The sequence below is a fragment of the Uloborus diversus genome, chromosome 4 (genome assembly GCF_026930045.1).
Source record: "Uloborus diversus isolate 005 chromosome 4, Udiv.v.3.1, whole genome shotgun sequence".
NCBI classification, from domain to species: domain Eukaryota; kingdom Metazoa; phylum Arthropoda; class Arachnida; order Araneae; family Uloboridae; genus Uloborus; species Uloborus diversus.
The window spans coordinates 111256116-111273532 of NC_072734.1; the positions used below are offsets into that span (position 1 = coordinate 111256116).

Here is a 17417-nt window from a genome sequence, read left to right on the forward strand (position 1 = left end):
TTTTTTGGAAAAGTTTCTACTTTGAGATTACGATTTTTTTTTAAATTGTTTATATTATGTCTATTAGCTTATCCGTAAATCTCAAGACTGGGAATTCTGAATAGCAGCCACTGGCTAATAGAGTCGCCAAAAATGATAACCCGTTTTGACTTTGGGTAGATATATTTTTATATATCTACCCAATTTTTATTCAGCACAAAAAATAAATAACGTTAAGAAAGTTTACTTTGAATTACGTTGGCAAAGCGAAGTCAACTAATACGCTAAACGTTTTAGAATGTGAAGCGTGCTGTCGTTGAGAAGATATAAAATGGAGTAAGTGAAGACTTTTATTCGTGAAGCCAAAACCTCAAGTCATGTGATAGATTTTAATGCAAAGCATTGGAAGAAATCAGGTTTTTTTGCTGGTTTTACGCAAAACGTGCCAACCATTCGTCGTTATTGAGTCACGTGACTTGTGGTCTCTGGGTCCGCGCTTTTGCTAAGTCAATGATTGAACTTGCTCCCTCCATTTACTAATTCCTGCTCTAAGGTGGTCGTAGTGCGAAATGCGATGCGATTTTTATTTCAAATAAGCATATGGTCGCCACTTTTGGTGACTAAGACTTTATTTTTGGAAGGCGATTTTCAATGAAAATGTCGGCCGTTGGCGACTGCTCGTATATTTTACCGACCTTGGGAGGAAAAATTGTGTTGCGTTTCGAAATTAAGTTCTGGTTAGAAAACCTTACGGTTACCTAAAAAGGTGAAAAATGCAATTTAAATTGCAAATTACTATAAGTGAGTGTAATATAGTACTCAAAAGGACAAAATAAAATTTTGTTAAAAGTGCGCAACGATGAATCAAATGTTTAAAACAGTATTTTCCACACATAAACGTGTGGCGCAAGAAGTTGATAATATACTTTACTCTCGATTACTTCTTAAATTTGTACTTTAAATAGTAGTTACAAAAAACAAAATAAAGCAAAATTTACATTATATCATAAGTGTTAATTTTTCGCGAATAAGAATTTTTAAAAATATTACGCACACAAAAGTCTTTGGTTAAGTATATGATCTGTTTTAAAATCGTCGGTGTATTAATTTGAATCTCAACCAAGTATGTGGTGGATTGCTTACTTGGAAAAGTCAACAATAAAACTATGGTGGTAAAAGCCCTTTCAAGTAATAAGTGTAGTATGTCTCTTAAAAAAATACATATTTACTAATATTTAAACCTGTTATAATAGTAAAAATTTATCTTTGACCGAAAAGAAACGGCAATAAAATGATGAACAAAATGTTTAATTATATTGCAAGGTACCTGTTTCAGTGTTTACATTGGAACATTTCGTATGCGAAGAAATTTCGATTTTCGCGACGTTACTGATTACATTCATAACTAGCTGCATTGCCCGGTTTTGCACGGTCTACCTCAAAAATATACGAAAATTCGACGTTCCAAGCATTTTATATTAAGATACAAGTTTTCCCGTTTTCATAACATTTTTTATTGCAGTTCCACTCCTGTTAGTCATAGAGTGATGTTATATAGCCTATAGCCTTCCAGAATAAACGGACCATTTAACACCAAAAGAATTTTTTCATTCGAACCTGTAGTTCCTAAGGTTAGCACGTTCAAACAACAAATAAACAACAAACAATCGAACAAATAAACGAACTCTTTAGCTTTATGTTATTAGTATAGATTCGAAATTTTGCATAATTCATAACATTGTTCTCTCAACTTGATTCTTTTTTTACTTTTTCCTGCCAGAAAATAAACTGTAAGTTCATTCGTTTGAAAAATGACTTCTAAGTTCATAATTTCCAATTTTGCATAATTCATAATTTGCTTATTTCTTTCTTCACTTCTTCCTGCACTGTTAAAAATTCAGGAAACTTTCATGGTAAATATTACTGTAAAATGTAGTGTTTACAGTACAGAAAAAATTACAGCAAATAGTACCGAAGAAAATAAACGATTGCAGCGTCAATTGATACAGCACGCTTACAGTGCGAAGCATATAACACGGTATTATCCTTACTCGATGCGTCCCTACTCGTATGGTGGGCAGCAAAGCCGCCTTGCCATTTCGAAGGTCCCGAGATCGAACCTGCAGTTCGAATTTTGAGTTTTTTAACTCTCGTTTATTATACTGTAAAATTTTACAGTAAAATAGGATTTTATGGTAATAGTTACTGGCAACATTGATGCCAGTAACTTTTACCGTAAAATTTGAGGAACTTTTTTAACAGTATCAGAAAATAAATTGTTCTTTTTTCTTTTTTTGAAGGATGTCTCGTCAGAACCGGGCAGTGCCCCCAACTCCAACACCACCGAGTGGTGGGGCCACGTCCGGGGCCCCTGGTATCCCGGGACCGGTTATCGAACAGGCGCAGCAGTACCTGGAGGAGAACATCAAGGCATGGATGGAACCGGCTGCGCATCATCGGACAAGGGAAGATGTGAGTACCGAATGACTATATATGGGGATATTTCGATAATTGGGAATCTGGCACGGTCGTCTCATTTTTGGAGTAAATAATTTACTTTTGGTAACCCTGCTGATTGATAGTAACCCTATGTGAATAGATGTTTCCGATCTCCTTGATTTGATTTGATTTGCAAAGAAAAATACCTCTCGCGCAGGCGCTGGAGCCAAAAATTGACGCCGAATAAAAAAAAAAAAACCAGATTCCCAATTATCGAAATATCCCCCTTTTTCTTGATGTTACAGTATTTTGATCATAATATTTTTAAAATACAAAATTTTATAACTCCTTCAGACCTGGCGACTGGTATACCGGACATGATCTTTAAACAGCTGCTAATCCTCATGTGTATAATAACCAGTGATCGAGTAACACTCTGCCGTCACCAACAATGAAATTATTTTTAAAATGAATTAATTTACAATGTTTTTTGAATTTTGTATGTATTTTTACGGGAAATTAGCTGAAATCCTTGACATTTGTTTAAATTGTTGTCTATTTTTTTTTGCACAGAAAACAGTTAATGTACTTCGACCTCGCTGATTTTGCCACAAAGGAACAAGTGTCTAAAGTTATTCGACCCGAAATTTCAACGATCTGTCCCCAAAAAGGCTTCACTCAAATGAAGAAGCAATTTTCACCCGTCGTACCCAGATTTTCTAGTCATTCAATAATTGATTAACTAACGTGATTTTTCTATAGTTGGGTCTTTATGTTCTGCTTCTTATTATCTTTGTAAGAAATTTTCGTTTTGGAACTGACAATTCTAACAAACAAGGATTGGGAGAGTGAGACTGGCTCAATTTTCCAACCACGGTTTCTCGTTCCAAAGGCAAAGGTTATTTCCTGATTTTGTTTTAAAAATACATAATATTTTTCTTTATCATTTCAAATGCTTATATTATCTTTTATTTTTCTTTGGGAAAAATAGCACAACGTGGTTTGATGTTTCGTCGTTTTCTTATCTGAAATATTTTTTCCGAAAATATATGTCCAGAATATTGGGCGTATCATAAGTCTTAATTTATGACCTATAAACTTGAAATTTTGTCTGATATACTCTTTACCATAATACTTCGACAACTAAATAAAAACATTTTCGGTTATGTATTTCATAATTTCAACTGAAGGACATCTCAGCTCTTTTTTATTTCTTACACAAAGTCAAGAATTGTCTTTGCGGGAGGGGAAAAAAAAATCACTTTTTTAAACTGATTTCTCATTTCCAGAATTAGCTGTTACCGTACTACAGACGCGTAATACCGTATACAGACTACATTCTAATTATGCGTTTAACTATTTTTAAAAACTTTTGCAAGCAGCATCAACATCAAATTTAAATACAATACTTATCTGAAGTTATTCTAGAAACTTGTGTCAACCCTTTACTCAGAAATTCATAATTTATGCGAAGTTATTACAAAGGCAAATAAGCTGGTAAATAACGAAATACTTAACTTTCTTAGACTTCCTTTCGGCAATTTCAATCAAAATTATGACTTTCCTTTCGAAAAGTTTTAAGTTTTAGTTTCAGACTTATGGCAAACCATGTCAAGTCATTTCAAATTATATCGTCTGAAAGAAGTCATATTTATCTTAAAGCTTTTATCTCGAATATATTACTCCTGTTGATTAAAAATTCATGTAACTTCTGCACTTGCCGCACGTTACCGTTTGAATGCCCATTTATAATGCAAATGCCCGCGTCATATACTCTTCTGTGTCCTTCTTTCAGCCACTAAACAGATATGAAACCTTCGGTTTATGCTCTTTATGGGTTCAAAAATAAGAAAGTAATGATGTATTATGATGTAGCGCTTAAAATGAAAGTCGAGCCCTAAACGATGACAAGCATGAAGAAAATCAATTTATTAAGTCTGCGAAGTAAAGATGGAAGTTTTGAAAATGCGCATTTAAGCTCTCCGATGGTGTTACGAGGATGAGAAAGATTAATATTCTGTTCTGTAATATAATTTTCGGAACATGATTGTTTTAAAATTCTTTCATCATTAGCGTCTTTTTTATCACATATTTTATGGTATGAAAGATTCATTATAAAGTGATCCGTAGTCGTGTTATGTGATGTGAAATGAAAACATTTTTTGACAGAAAAAAAAGAGTAAATTGAAGCAATAGAATAACGAATTTAAAATTAATTACGCGATTGCGTTTTTTGCGGTTTCTTTTATATATGAATTCTTTTAAGAGTTTTGTGTTAGATAAAATAATCTTAATGGGATGATATGATATTTTATTGGAAGGAAAATGATAGTTTTAAACAAATTTCATCCTAAACGTATTTTTGATCTTATGGTTTTTAAGACGAAGACAATTTTATAAAATGATCCGTAATCGTGTAGCATGGTTTGAAATGGAAGGAATTTTTACGAAAAAAAATGAAGCAACACAATAACAAATTTGAAATTTATTTCTATTGTTTTCTGTGGTGCCTTTATTGAATGGATGCCTGTAAGAGTTTTGAATAAGTTGAATTAAGCTTATGAAATCATTTGATTCTTCATTGGAAAGTATCTTTTCTTTACTTTTCTTTAAGATTCAAGTAAACAAAATGGTTCAAAATGATTTGACGGCTGAATATAGTTTTGATGAGAACATTTTCTACCATAAACTTGAGTTAAAAGCATACTGATCTGAAAAAGCAACTTGAACAAAATTTTGTGAGAAATTTAATACGAAAAGAAATTCAACTTGCGGTCGAAACATAAGAAAGGCAACGTCCAAAATACTGTTTCAGGGGAATCAATATTTTTCCACCGTCTACTAGAATTGGAAAACAGCTCTGTTTTCAAAACTTTTTATCTAATTAAGGAACTATTTTGGCTAATTGATTTTTTTGTGACTACAAATAAACATATGAACATGTAATGTAGTACCTTCAAATTGATTTTTCATTCAAAATAATTAAGACTCTGATGCATTACGTCATATGATTTTCCTCCAAATAGCTAAAAGTTAATACTTTGCTCCGCGCATGGTTCTGACTTTAATAATGGGTTTATGTTTTCCAAAATTGGCTCAAATTGCAGTCAAGTGTCACAGTAAGATGCTATACAATTACTTTGCAGGTAAATATTTTTTTTGTAGCAATTAATATTAAAGTTTGGTATAAAAATCACAATTGTGATGTAAAACCCCTCCTTAAAAATATTTTTCTACTAGTATTACTTTTAAATTGAGGTTTAAGTCCTTGAATTTGTCCCACAAAACATGTTCAAAAGATTTTCAGAGCAATGAACCATGAATTTGATTAAATATGATGCAAGTAAACAGAAATTTTACATTTTGAGAAAAACGCGTCTAAAGTTAGAACTCACAATTGTCCCCAATGTCAAGATCCCCTACTATTTTATTAATATCTTTGAACGTATTTTGACGATCATTGAATTTTGGTACCAAACTGTTCAGAGAAGTAAGAATAATAAGTTATATATTTTTTTTCAAAACATGTGATTTTGAGGTTAAAAGGTCCTGAGACCCTTCAATGATGTGAAAATGATGTAAGTTGAACACCAATAATGGGCCAGGTACCTATAATCGGTCACCTGCTTTGGGTAGTGAAAGCTTATGAGATACTAATGTGAAAAATAAAATAATAACTGATTTGTTGACACCCTTTCCTTTAAATATACTAAAAAGAAAAAAAAAATAGTTGTCTGTTGTTTAAAAAAAATAGACAAATGTTTCTATTAGGTACGGTTAGCAGCTATTTCTTGCCAGTCATAACCTATTTCTTTCAGAAGTAATCTTACTGCTAGATGTCATGTTGCTGAAAAAAATGAGGAGATTTCTTTTGACAAAAAGCATGTTTATTTTTCATTAAACATTTAATAGTCTGTGAGTGGTATTCGTAAATCATAAAATAATAGTCAGTGTTTAAACGTTGGCACATTTTAGGGTAATACACTGTTCAATTATTCCAATAATGGGAATGTTTGCCAAACGTGAAATAATATTTACTTTAGCATTTTGCTATTTAGTTTATGCTTTGAATACGCTTCCAGTATGTTTCAATTTGAATTTTTCGTTTGATAATCAGAATCAATAATAACAAAACAGCACATTATTAATACTCTTGGTGGCCTACGTTTAGTATATTTGTGCCTTTTTTAATAAAATCATGTGGTTCACTTAAAAAAAAAATCTTAATTACATTTTTGATGATTGTGCAATTTGATTATTAAAATAAATTGAAAGAAGCAACTACTTTCTAAGAGATACCATAGAAATATTTTGTCGCTCTACAATGTTTGAATTTTCTTCATATACCATATTACGAAACAAAATTTTTAGTTTTACTTTCATAGTTTGGTTTCTATAAATTTTGATTTCAGAACAGCAGAAACAGAGTAAAAGTATCAAGGATTTTTATCGCAACAATATCGCGTAATCGTAAAAATACACGCGCCTCAGAAAATATTTCGATTTTTCAACCCGGATGAGTTTTATTTACTTACTGCGTTTTCCCTTTAAAATTTCTCCCAAAAAATATATCGTTGGAAAGAATTTCTTTCAAACTTTGCCGCTCGTAAAGTCGCAGGTTTTATTAGCAACTGAAATCAAAAGGGATAAAAATTTCGTTTCTTGTAGTTATTTTTATTGGCTATTCTTCGATGTGTCCCCGATGCAAAAAGATAACACAGTTCATACATAAAAGAAAGTTCAAGTTTTAGTGCGCAATCCGGAGCAGAAATTGTATTTTCTTTTTAGTCAGGCCACATATAGTACCTTGGATTTATCAAATATGCGGAGTGAAATAATAAAGTTTACGGATTTTTTTCTAATAATTTAAAATTATATCACTTAATCTTGCAAAGGGAAAACTTGGCAGTAAAAGATACAAATATTTCTAGCTTGCATGTAGCAGCACAAGAATATAAGTTTCAGTAAAAAAAATAGTAACGGGCAGAGAAACAGCGTGGCTTTGTAACTATCAATATATAACGGTTTTATTTTATGTGACAAAATTGGGTATGTTTTTTGAAATATTTCTTTAATGTACTGAGTGACTTTAATACTTAAGGACGCTTGACACTACTGTCAACAGGGACAAAGATGCGTTTTATCTTATTAAGGTAAATAAAATGTGTCAATGCTGCAAAATATCTATTATCTTTCTTGTTTGTAGATCATTGAACTAAAAAAAAAAATTGTTGGCAGATTTTCATTCATAGCTTGTTGGAAGATTTTCATTCATAGCTTGTTTACAGTCAAATGAACGACAATGGAGGATTTTAATGTTTTTCGATGTGTCAGGTCCTCCCTGGATACCCTTAGACCTAACTGTCTGGCCACTGTATCTCTGTTCTCTTAAAGTTTAGAGGGGTGAGAGATTGTGGAATCGTATCCCTTAAATGTTCTATAACCAACGGTACCAATATTAAACTGATTCACATTGCCAGTCTGCAGGAGATAGGGTTATACACGCACACGCGCAGCTGTTTTAATAGTACAGATGATAAAGTAAATAAATAAAGTATCAGCTCAAATATGATTTTAAACATACAAAATCAGGGAGAACTTGACATGCCGTGTTTTCCCTATTACCTGCTTTCGAAATCTTCCCAAATTACGCATTCCCATAAAAAACAGCAGTACTTCCCTTTAACTGACTATGAACACGCTTTGCGCAGGGAGCCACGTGACTTAATATCTTATCTTACTACTCAATTGGAAATCGCCAGAAACTAAATCTTCGTCAAGGTATTATAATTCTACAGTGTTAAGCTAAGGCGCAGTACACCGTTGAGTAGTTGTAAGGCATTGAGTTTGCTGAAGTTTTCAGGATGCGGTTTGTACATAAAACTATTTTGCCGTGAGAAGGTTAAGCGCAGTATCTGCAGAAATGATTTTTTGAGATATTTAAAGAAACGCTTTTTTGGATTCCGTACTAACAATAGGGAAATGTCGGAATTTAACGTTCTTTTCGTGCTTTATTTTCATCGGAAATCATCAACAAGCAAGCTTATACAACAAAGCTCACAGAAAATAAATTGCAAAAAAATAAATAAACAGAATAAAATAAGAATGAAAAATTTGCATATACTGCACTTTACCTTCCCACAGCAGTATTATTATCATTGTCAATCTTGTTAAATATAAAAATTTTACCTATTGAAATGGTCATATTTATTTTTCTGCATAATCTCTGAACTTTCAAGAGCTAAGAGCTTCGATGCAGTGGTTCCCATCAGGGCTGCGGAGAGTGTAAAGAAAAATGGTGAGCCCCGACACCGGAAACTTTAGTCTTCGACTTCAACTCCGACTCATTCACCCTGAAATTAATCCGTTTCTAACTCCGCAAGAACTGGTAAAGTAGCAGACTTCGGAAAAAAATGACCAACTCCGACTCCGACTCTTGAAATTTTAACCTTTGACTCTTGACTTTAACTTCTCTACCCCGAAATCAATCTGACTCCGACTTTTCAACTCTGATTTCGCATTAATGGTTTCCATGTGCAAAACTAGAGTGCAGACCCATTTTCTAAGAGGTTTTCTTAAAATTGTCGAGATCTCTCAAAAGTCAAAAACACTCCCCTAAATTGCAATACCATCAAAAATTTAACAAGCATACTGCAATTCCTTCTTTGTCTGCCGAATTGTATAACTTCCTCATATAAATAATTGCCGATGATCGAGTAACCCACGTGTTTCAACAATGAAACTCGCGCCATGGCATGATACTATTAGCGTTATCTACTGGAGTTGAGGGTTGATCCACTGGAGTTAAGGTTACAATTTTCAACATTCAAAATATCACCAAACAGGCAATGGCTTCGTTCAAATGTAGGAGCAATATTCATCCGTCATACCTTGACGGACGACTTTCTAGTTACATAATAAAATATCTCGAAGCAGATTTAAATCTGCAGCAGTATTTTGTTTCGTAATTTTGGTAGACCCTATAAACATCTTTGATTTTATTTATCTGTGGAAAAGCCATTTTCTTGCGCAAGTAATCAAAACCATTATCTTACCGGCTTGGAAAAGAGCTCATCTTGTTCCAGAGATACAGGCGGCGTTTTATTCCCCACGTCGCCTGAGAGTGGACGTCAGAGACGTTAACCACTGCGTTTATCTCTTTCTGTTCCTGTTGTCTCTGATCTTAATTAAGCAATCGATCCCTGTGTGGTAAAAGGAAGACATTGGGAGCATCCTAAGGAATTGGTAAAATCCGATTACACTCTTACTGTTTTCATATCCTCCAGTGTGGGATAATCAACTCTCGCATTGTTTTATGTTTTGACTTAAGAGAACATTCGAACTAATTTAAGATTTGAATCTGGTTTCTGTAGAAAACGAGTATGGATAAATATTTTAGGTGAATGGAGTGTTTTGGTATTGAGAAAGAAAATCGCTACATGTTCTTTAAAAAACCTTTAAATTTTTCTGAATTTGGTAATCGTGGTAATTTTTAAACCAGTCTTATCATATATACTTTGATGATAAATAATGATCCAACTCAAAAAAAAAAAAAAAGTGCGTGTTCAGTTTTTTTTTTAACTTTGAAATTCAGTTTTTTTCCTAACTTTAAATACATTTCATGTATTTACTACGTATTTCTGTTTTTTGACCCTTTTGCACTCGTATGTCACACCCTATAGGAGCCACAGTACTTGTACCGTTGCACTAGAATATCGCCTTGAGAGCGATAATGTTTTAGCTGTTATATACACATCATAATAGATATTTTTAGGTAGTGTCTCAACCCTAATAAGAAGAACAAATGAATGAATGAATGACATAAAAATAAGAACAGTAACAATTAATGTATGCATGACTAAATAAGAGAAAAAATAGTAGTGTAAGTAAATGAGTAAAATGAATAAACAAACTACTATTAATTTTTGAGTGAGCGAATGAAACATTGAAGAAAACAATGACTAACTGAATGGATGAAAGTGTAGAAATTACAACAAGTGAACAATCATCGAATGAATGAGTGATTAAATGAATGATTTTTTATAGAAGGGGGTTAGGTAACGAGTGAATGAATGAATGAGCAAAAAAGTAAGTGAAGAAATTCAAGAATGAATAAATGCATAAATGAGTATTCAAATAATAGAGTTAAGAAAGGAGTCAATGAATAACTGAACAAGTGCTTGAGTGAATAAATGAGACAGCTATTTAATTATTGAGTACATAGCTGAACGAAATAAAGAAATGACTGATTGAATACATGAAAGAAATTGGTGTATTTTAAAATTTGAGAAAGTAAACAATAAATGAATAAAGGAACGAACGAATAAATGCGTGAATGAGTAATCGAATGAATGAGTTAATAAAGAAGTAAATGAATCCTGAACTGAAATGAATAACTGAATAAGTGCTTGAATGAATAAATGAGACAGTTATTTAATTATTGAGTACATAGTTGAATGAAATAAAAAAAGAAATAACGAATAAAAGAAATAAAGATTGAATAAATGATTGAAATTGGTGAATAATACATTAAGTTTTGAAAAAGTAAACAATGAAGGAATGAATGAAAGAATGCATGAATGAATGAGAACGAACGACTGAATGAGTGAAAAAATGAGAGAATAAATGAGCAAGGGAGTGAACACATTAGAGAATAAATAAATGCACGAATGAGTAATCAAATGCGTGAAATAAGTGAATAACTAAACGTATAAATGAGTGATTGAACAAATAAGTGAGTCGAAAAAGAATAAATGATTTAACAAATAAATAGTGATTGAGTACATGAAAAAATTAATCTCCTTTCGCTTACTAGTATTGGCGGCCTAGTAATTAGTCCAGTCGACATACTGATTGCTTGCAATATTTTTTAATTTGACTCTGGAGCAGCCGCTAAATTTACGGACACCAATTTAATGCAATTGTGCTTCACTTTGAATAAAAGTTCAGTTTAGGTTTGCGTTTAATCTGTGGTCGATTGTTGTTGGTAGTTAAGAATATCGTTGAACTAACACACATATATTACGCTTATTATCGTTTTTAAACTCAGATGAGTTGACATGTTTGTTCATTTTCTTTAAAGTTTCTATTGACCCCATAACCTTTTAATCGAGTGCGTTAATTTTTGTTTCTTTTCCCACGTCAATCGATCTATTATTCATAGCAACATAATACTAAATGCATGTATACATACGTACAACATAATACTAAATGCTTGAAGTTGTACACCCCATTTTTCCAAAGGGGAGAAAAATCTAAGTAGCAGTAAATTTATCTTGGCAAAAAAGTGCGATTTCTCACTTTTGTTTTCAAGTTCTTCGTCTCTGTTTTTAGGGATGAAAGGATCTCCACTGAGCGCTTAGAAACTTTTTTCAATTAATCATTCAATTTATCCATTTGGTGTCGTGGCAGACTTCATATTTAATGAGACTTCAATCATTAATTTTACCTTTTTCCGACGTTAATTTTTTGAAGATAAAAGAATCAGTACACTTAAGATGTTATTTAGATGTATAGAAAGAGAGCGATCGTTAATACATTTTCGACATTTGCGTTTGTTATAGTAATAAGAGCATAATAATACACAACATAAAAATATGCCACGGTTATGCTTATTCACGCGGGCGGCACTACGACTACTTTTTGTTTCAGAAACAAAAGTGCCAAAATAAAAATGTATAAATTCTACTGAATGAAGTGAAAAACGTTTTGGGTTTATGGTTATTAACGATAACAACGGCAAGTGCTTATTTTTTGTATCTTTATATGTTTATTTGTCGTTACATTTTCACATTAATAATAAATGTTAGCCAAAATGAAAATTCTGTGTTTACAAAATCTACATTGCAAGCTTGTTTTTCGTATTATTTGTTTAGAGCCTGGTTAGAATGTCTGGTAATAGAACAATGCTTTCCTAAAATAAATAATTGATTTTTCTTTTTTGATTAAATTTTTTATACAGACGTAATTAAAAAATCATTCTTCGATGAACGGATAGTATATTAGAGAAAAAAAAACAGAAATGAATTCAGTTTGTTTCGTTTTTAGAAGGAACACTTCAGTGATTATTCTTCAGATGGATCTGAGATTCTACCTTGCGATAAAGGGAGAGGAGGCAGAACTGGTAAAAGTAGCAAAAAATATTCAAATATTTGCGTCTACAGTTTATGAAAAGTGATGTCTTCAATATATATATATATATATATATATATATATATATATATATATATATATATATATATATATATATATATATATATATATATATTAAAAAAGTAAAACTAATATTTACACTTTTATTTGAATTACAAACAGTTTAGTTCTATTTTACCTTTTTTAAATGTTTAAATTAACTAATTTAATATTGGTCTGATGTAAATATATGTTTTTCTAAAATGTCTTCTTAGTTATTATGTTCAGAAATCAAAAAATAAACTTTTTTAAAAGTCTGAAAAATCTTGAAAATTAACTTAGAAAAGTTAATACTGAATCTGGAGTAAGGTATTTAAATTACAGAACATGTCATATTCAATTCCATAACTATGACCAATTAATACCGTTTAGATGAGGATATTAACCTCTTATTGACGGAAAATAATTACAATATACTAGAGTCAATGACTTCCCTAGCATGGGTGACTCCCTGGAGTGGTAATTTGGGGTGTCGTCTCCCTCCTACAAACGCAGAAAACAGAAGTTTTTAAGTTCTATATAAACATGAAATTCAAATATTTTTTAGAAAAAACTACATTTGTGTTGCTGCGAAATTTTAAGTTGACTGATGACAAAAGACAAATAAAACTTCGAGACATAACTTGTCCTAGACGCATATGTGCAGGACCATCACAAGGTCAAAAAAGCAAGGGGGTGTAGGAAACTGATGGCCCCTTAATTAATTCAAACATACAGTGGCTCCCAAAAGTGGTCGTACACCTACGACGTTCAATGAAATAGGCCATTATCCATTGGTTAGAATTAATATTTCGGAATAAGTATTTTATTATAAGATCTATGATCTATTTTTAACAAAACTACCTGAAAATTTTTAATAAAACATTAAAACATAATTTAAAAAAAATCAAAAACAAAAAATTGCCGGTAATTTTATGTCACAGAAGTCTTCGTACACTTTGAAAAAATGTCAAAAAATTAGCAAATAATCTAACTTTTTGCAAAGTTATTATTTAATAGAATATCATGCAGTATCAACAACAGCTTTTAAACGTCTGGGAATAGATTTTATTGTTTTTTCATTCTTTTCTTGTGCAATATTTGAGTAAGTGTTCAGCCGCACTTCGAGTCTTACTGTTTCTAGTTCGCTTTTGGTTTCAATGGTGTATTTTCGTAATCTAGCTACCAGATATCTCCAAATATGTTCCATTAAGTTTAAATCTGGCGATTGAGGAGATATTCCTAAGCTTAAGGACAACTTTTGTGGCACCAAACGCAAACGTTTGCTTCTTATCGTTATCTCGATAAAAAAACAAAGTTGATTCCGATTACCAAATTTTGGACTAATAGTTTAAAATTACTTTTTGAAATATTTAAATTAACAACATGATTAATTATTTCATCAAAAAATTCCAAATTTTCAAGTCCTGATGCTGTAATGCACACTCACACTAAAACACCTTAACCGTCCTGATTAACTCATCCAACTAAGTTCTTCAGAGTAAATTCCTCTTTTTTTTTCTATTTACAATTATACAACAATTTAACCCAAAATGTTGAATTTATTTTCATCTATAAGTAAGACGTTGTTCCAAAACGTTTTGAACTTATTTATCATTGATATTACGACGGAAAGCGTAAGCTTACTGTTTTTCGCACGAACAAGAAAATTTCTGCTGGAAGAGGTCCCATTTAATCCAGCTAATCAGAGAACTTGGCGAACAACTTTAGGTGAAAATTAAACGTAAAATGTTTCATTCAATTCTGCATAAACTTTTTCAGCACTTAAATGTGTATTTTTCATATTTTTTTTAACTGTAAACCTCCGATCACGCATTGTTAACTTTGCCAGTTGACCCTTTTCTTGCCTTGTTTTTGACCCAATTCTTGTCTTTGAAGCATTTTATCCAGCACTTCACTATAGAATGGTAATTTAGAGACATTTCAAACCAATTAATGGCTACTATGAGCGGAAAAAAAATCAAATTTCGAATCGTGTTTGTTGTTTTCTACGCATACCTGCCATTTTAAAATAAGCAGAATATCAGGGAATAAATAGACAAAAAATTAACGACAAATGACTTTACAGTGTCATTACAATGCAAAAATAATAAAAAAAAAAACACATATGATAATTTTAATCATGAATTTATTCGAAAATATTTCAGTGTACGATGACTTTTGTGGCGTATTTTTTCTCTGTCTCATCGTTTTTTGACAAATTTCAAAAATAAAATGTGGCAATATTTTGAAAAAAAAAAAAAAACTACTGGGTTTTATTCAGAATGGCATAGGAATGTTGTGAAAAAAATGGACTTCATATTCGAATTCAGTTTTGCGTTATTTTGATTTTACTACAAAATTTCAAGGGGTACGAACACTTTTGAGAGCCACTGTATCTCAAACACAGAGAAAGATAATGAAGTTTAGATTTTTTGGGTAAGACAATATGAGCCTAATTCTGAGTATAATATTCACTCCATGGTAAGGGGTAGAGAGGATTCTCCCCCGGAAAATTTACAAATTTGTGGTTTTAAAAATACATTTTAGATAAGCTTTGATAATGTTAGGGAATGAAGAAGTTGGAGGGAAACCCCTTGGAAATGTTTCGAAATTGTAGCTCTTAAATCGCAATTTTAGACAAATTTGGTGATGTTAAGGGAGGGAGGAGATGTTCGAGGGCTCATCCCCGGTAAATTTTCAATTTATAGTCTTAAAAAGGCATTTCGAAATATTGTGGGTCTAGAAAACGTTAGGGGTTAAATAAGTTCGGAGTCCCACCCCCCGGGATTTTTTGAAATTGAACTCTTAAAACCGCGTTTGCATGACCATTTTTAGAAACGTTTAGAGCATCGCCATTTTTTTTTGAAATAGAAGCCTTAAAAATGCAATTAAAACAACTCTTTAGAGTCTGAGACAAAAAAAAAAAATTAAATTTAACGAATAACGGTTAATTTGTACGCATCTCTATTTACAATTTTAGAGCCGTCGCTCAATTTTTCAAAAATTCTTAAATGCATTTTGGTGTCACCCCCCCCCCAAAAGGATGTCAGCTGCCCACCCTATAGTGATGCTACTTTGCTTAGCTTTAACTGTTGGAGAAAAAATTCCCCTCTGTTCAAAAAGTATCTTCCAGCTCAAGCATCCCCTTCCCTGCCCTCCACGTGGTGATGCAACTGTGTTTGATAACGTAAATATTAAAATATCGGGGGAAAATTTCTGAATTCCAGTATTTGTATTTTCCAAAAACTTACAATTCCACTTTAGGTGTCACCCCCAGACGGGCGGACCGTCCCCCCCCCCCTCCGACGCCACTGCTAAAGTAGATAAATTCAAAGCGTACCTTCTTCGTTAAATTTATTCAATTCCGTCAAATGTACTATCCGCAACAGAACGGTGCGTTAACCCTGTGAATGTAGCTTCACTGTCTTTGTAGTGTAACTGCTGAGCTGCCTACTCGCAGACATCTCGTTCGGTGCGCGTAATTTAAAACGATAACAAGTTATTTCTTGAAAATTTGGCATTTAAATATAAAAACAAAATTAAACTTTTCTAAAGACTTTGTAAGTTAAAAAATAACACATATGATTTTAAAACCACGTTGGAACATTGCATGAGAATGTTTTGTAAAATAGAGTAGTTACATGTAATGAGTTTAAAATTAAATATACATTTTTTGAGTTATAAAGATAAAAAGCCATGTTTTTTTTTCGTATTTATTGACACATTTTAAGTGGGAAAAAAATAAATTTGAAAATAGAAAATTATATTGAAAACAAATAAACTACAAGTAAAAAAAAATACATATGAGCTCATTTGTTGCATAAACAGATCCTTGAACAAAACCAATATTTCTAGATAACCTGAAAAAAGAACTAATAATAGACCTGAACCAATATTATCTTGAAATAGGATTTTAATTTATCGTATATAGGTCCTCTGACCAGTGCATTTCATTACCGTTGTTTTAATACACCGCTTTAGTGCTCTTAGTTATACAAAAAAAAAAAAAAAAACTAATGAAATTAGTAATTTTCTTATGACTTTTATGCTAAAAAAAGCAGTTAAAATAAAATAAAGTTCTTACTGAATACCATGAAACTTATTAAACAGCTGTAAAAACGTTTTATGATTATGTATTCTTCTCAAAAGGCTTTGCGGCGAAAGTACAGGAAAGGGGGGGGGGGGATATTTATTTCAAAAACTTTAATTTAGCCTTTTAAGAGACCAGATTTTATCTATTACTGTTACTTACTGGCTAGTTATAACGATTAGTGATTTTTTTTTCTTTTTTGGTTCAAAGAGTGAACAGAAACTTTAGCTTTGAAGGCTATTGAAATTATTTAACCTAAATTTTAATGCTGCGCCTCCTCCCCTTTTTTGGGAGAGAGTTATTTTCTGGTATTTAAACAGTAATTTATTGGATTTCCTCCAGCCTTAAAAAAGTATTATCTTATCTGAGATCGTGAAGTAGTTTCTTATGGAAACTAATTTAACTGCTGAAGTTCACTAATTCATGCTTCTTGCTGCCCCTTGTAAGCAGCCAACTTGTTCATTAATCATATTTTAGGAAATATTTATGCTTGTGCACTTGTTTTGTTTAAAAGTAACTTTTAAATCATTTTTGTTGACATGGGAAAACGCAAAAAGGAATGAAAATTACTAAACGAAGAATTATGGCATAGAATATACTGACACCTTGGCTGCGAAATGCCTTTTTTCTTCTTTTTTTCCCCCTTTTCATTTTATTTTTCGATGTCATAAATACTCTTGAACCTATGAAGTATTATGGTGCAAATCGCAAATTCATGCGACAATTTGTTGGTTTT

The 17417-nt window shown here is 31.9% G+C and overlaps 1 protein-coding gene across 1 annotated transcript in view; it reads left to right on the forward strand.

The window, feature by feature from the left end:
* Positions 1-2280: 2280 nt before the first annotated feature.
* Positions 2281-17417, forward strand: part of LOC129220447 (uncharacterized) — a 134406-nt gene continuing 119269 nt past the window's right edge. The window contains exon 1 of the mRNA XM_054854867.1: positions 2281-2451. Coding sequence (XP_054710842.1) covers positions 2281-2451 — 171 coding nt within the window. The remainder of the gene's footprint in view (positions 2452-17417) is intronic.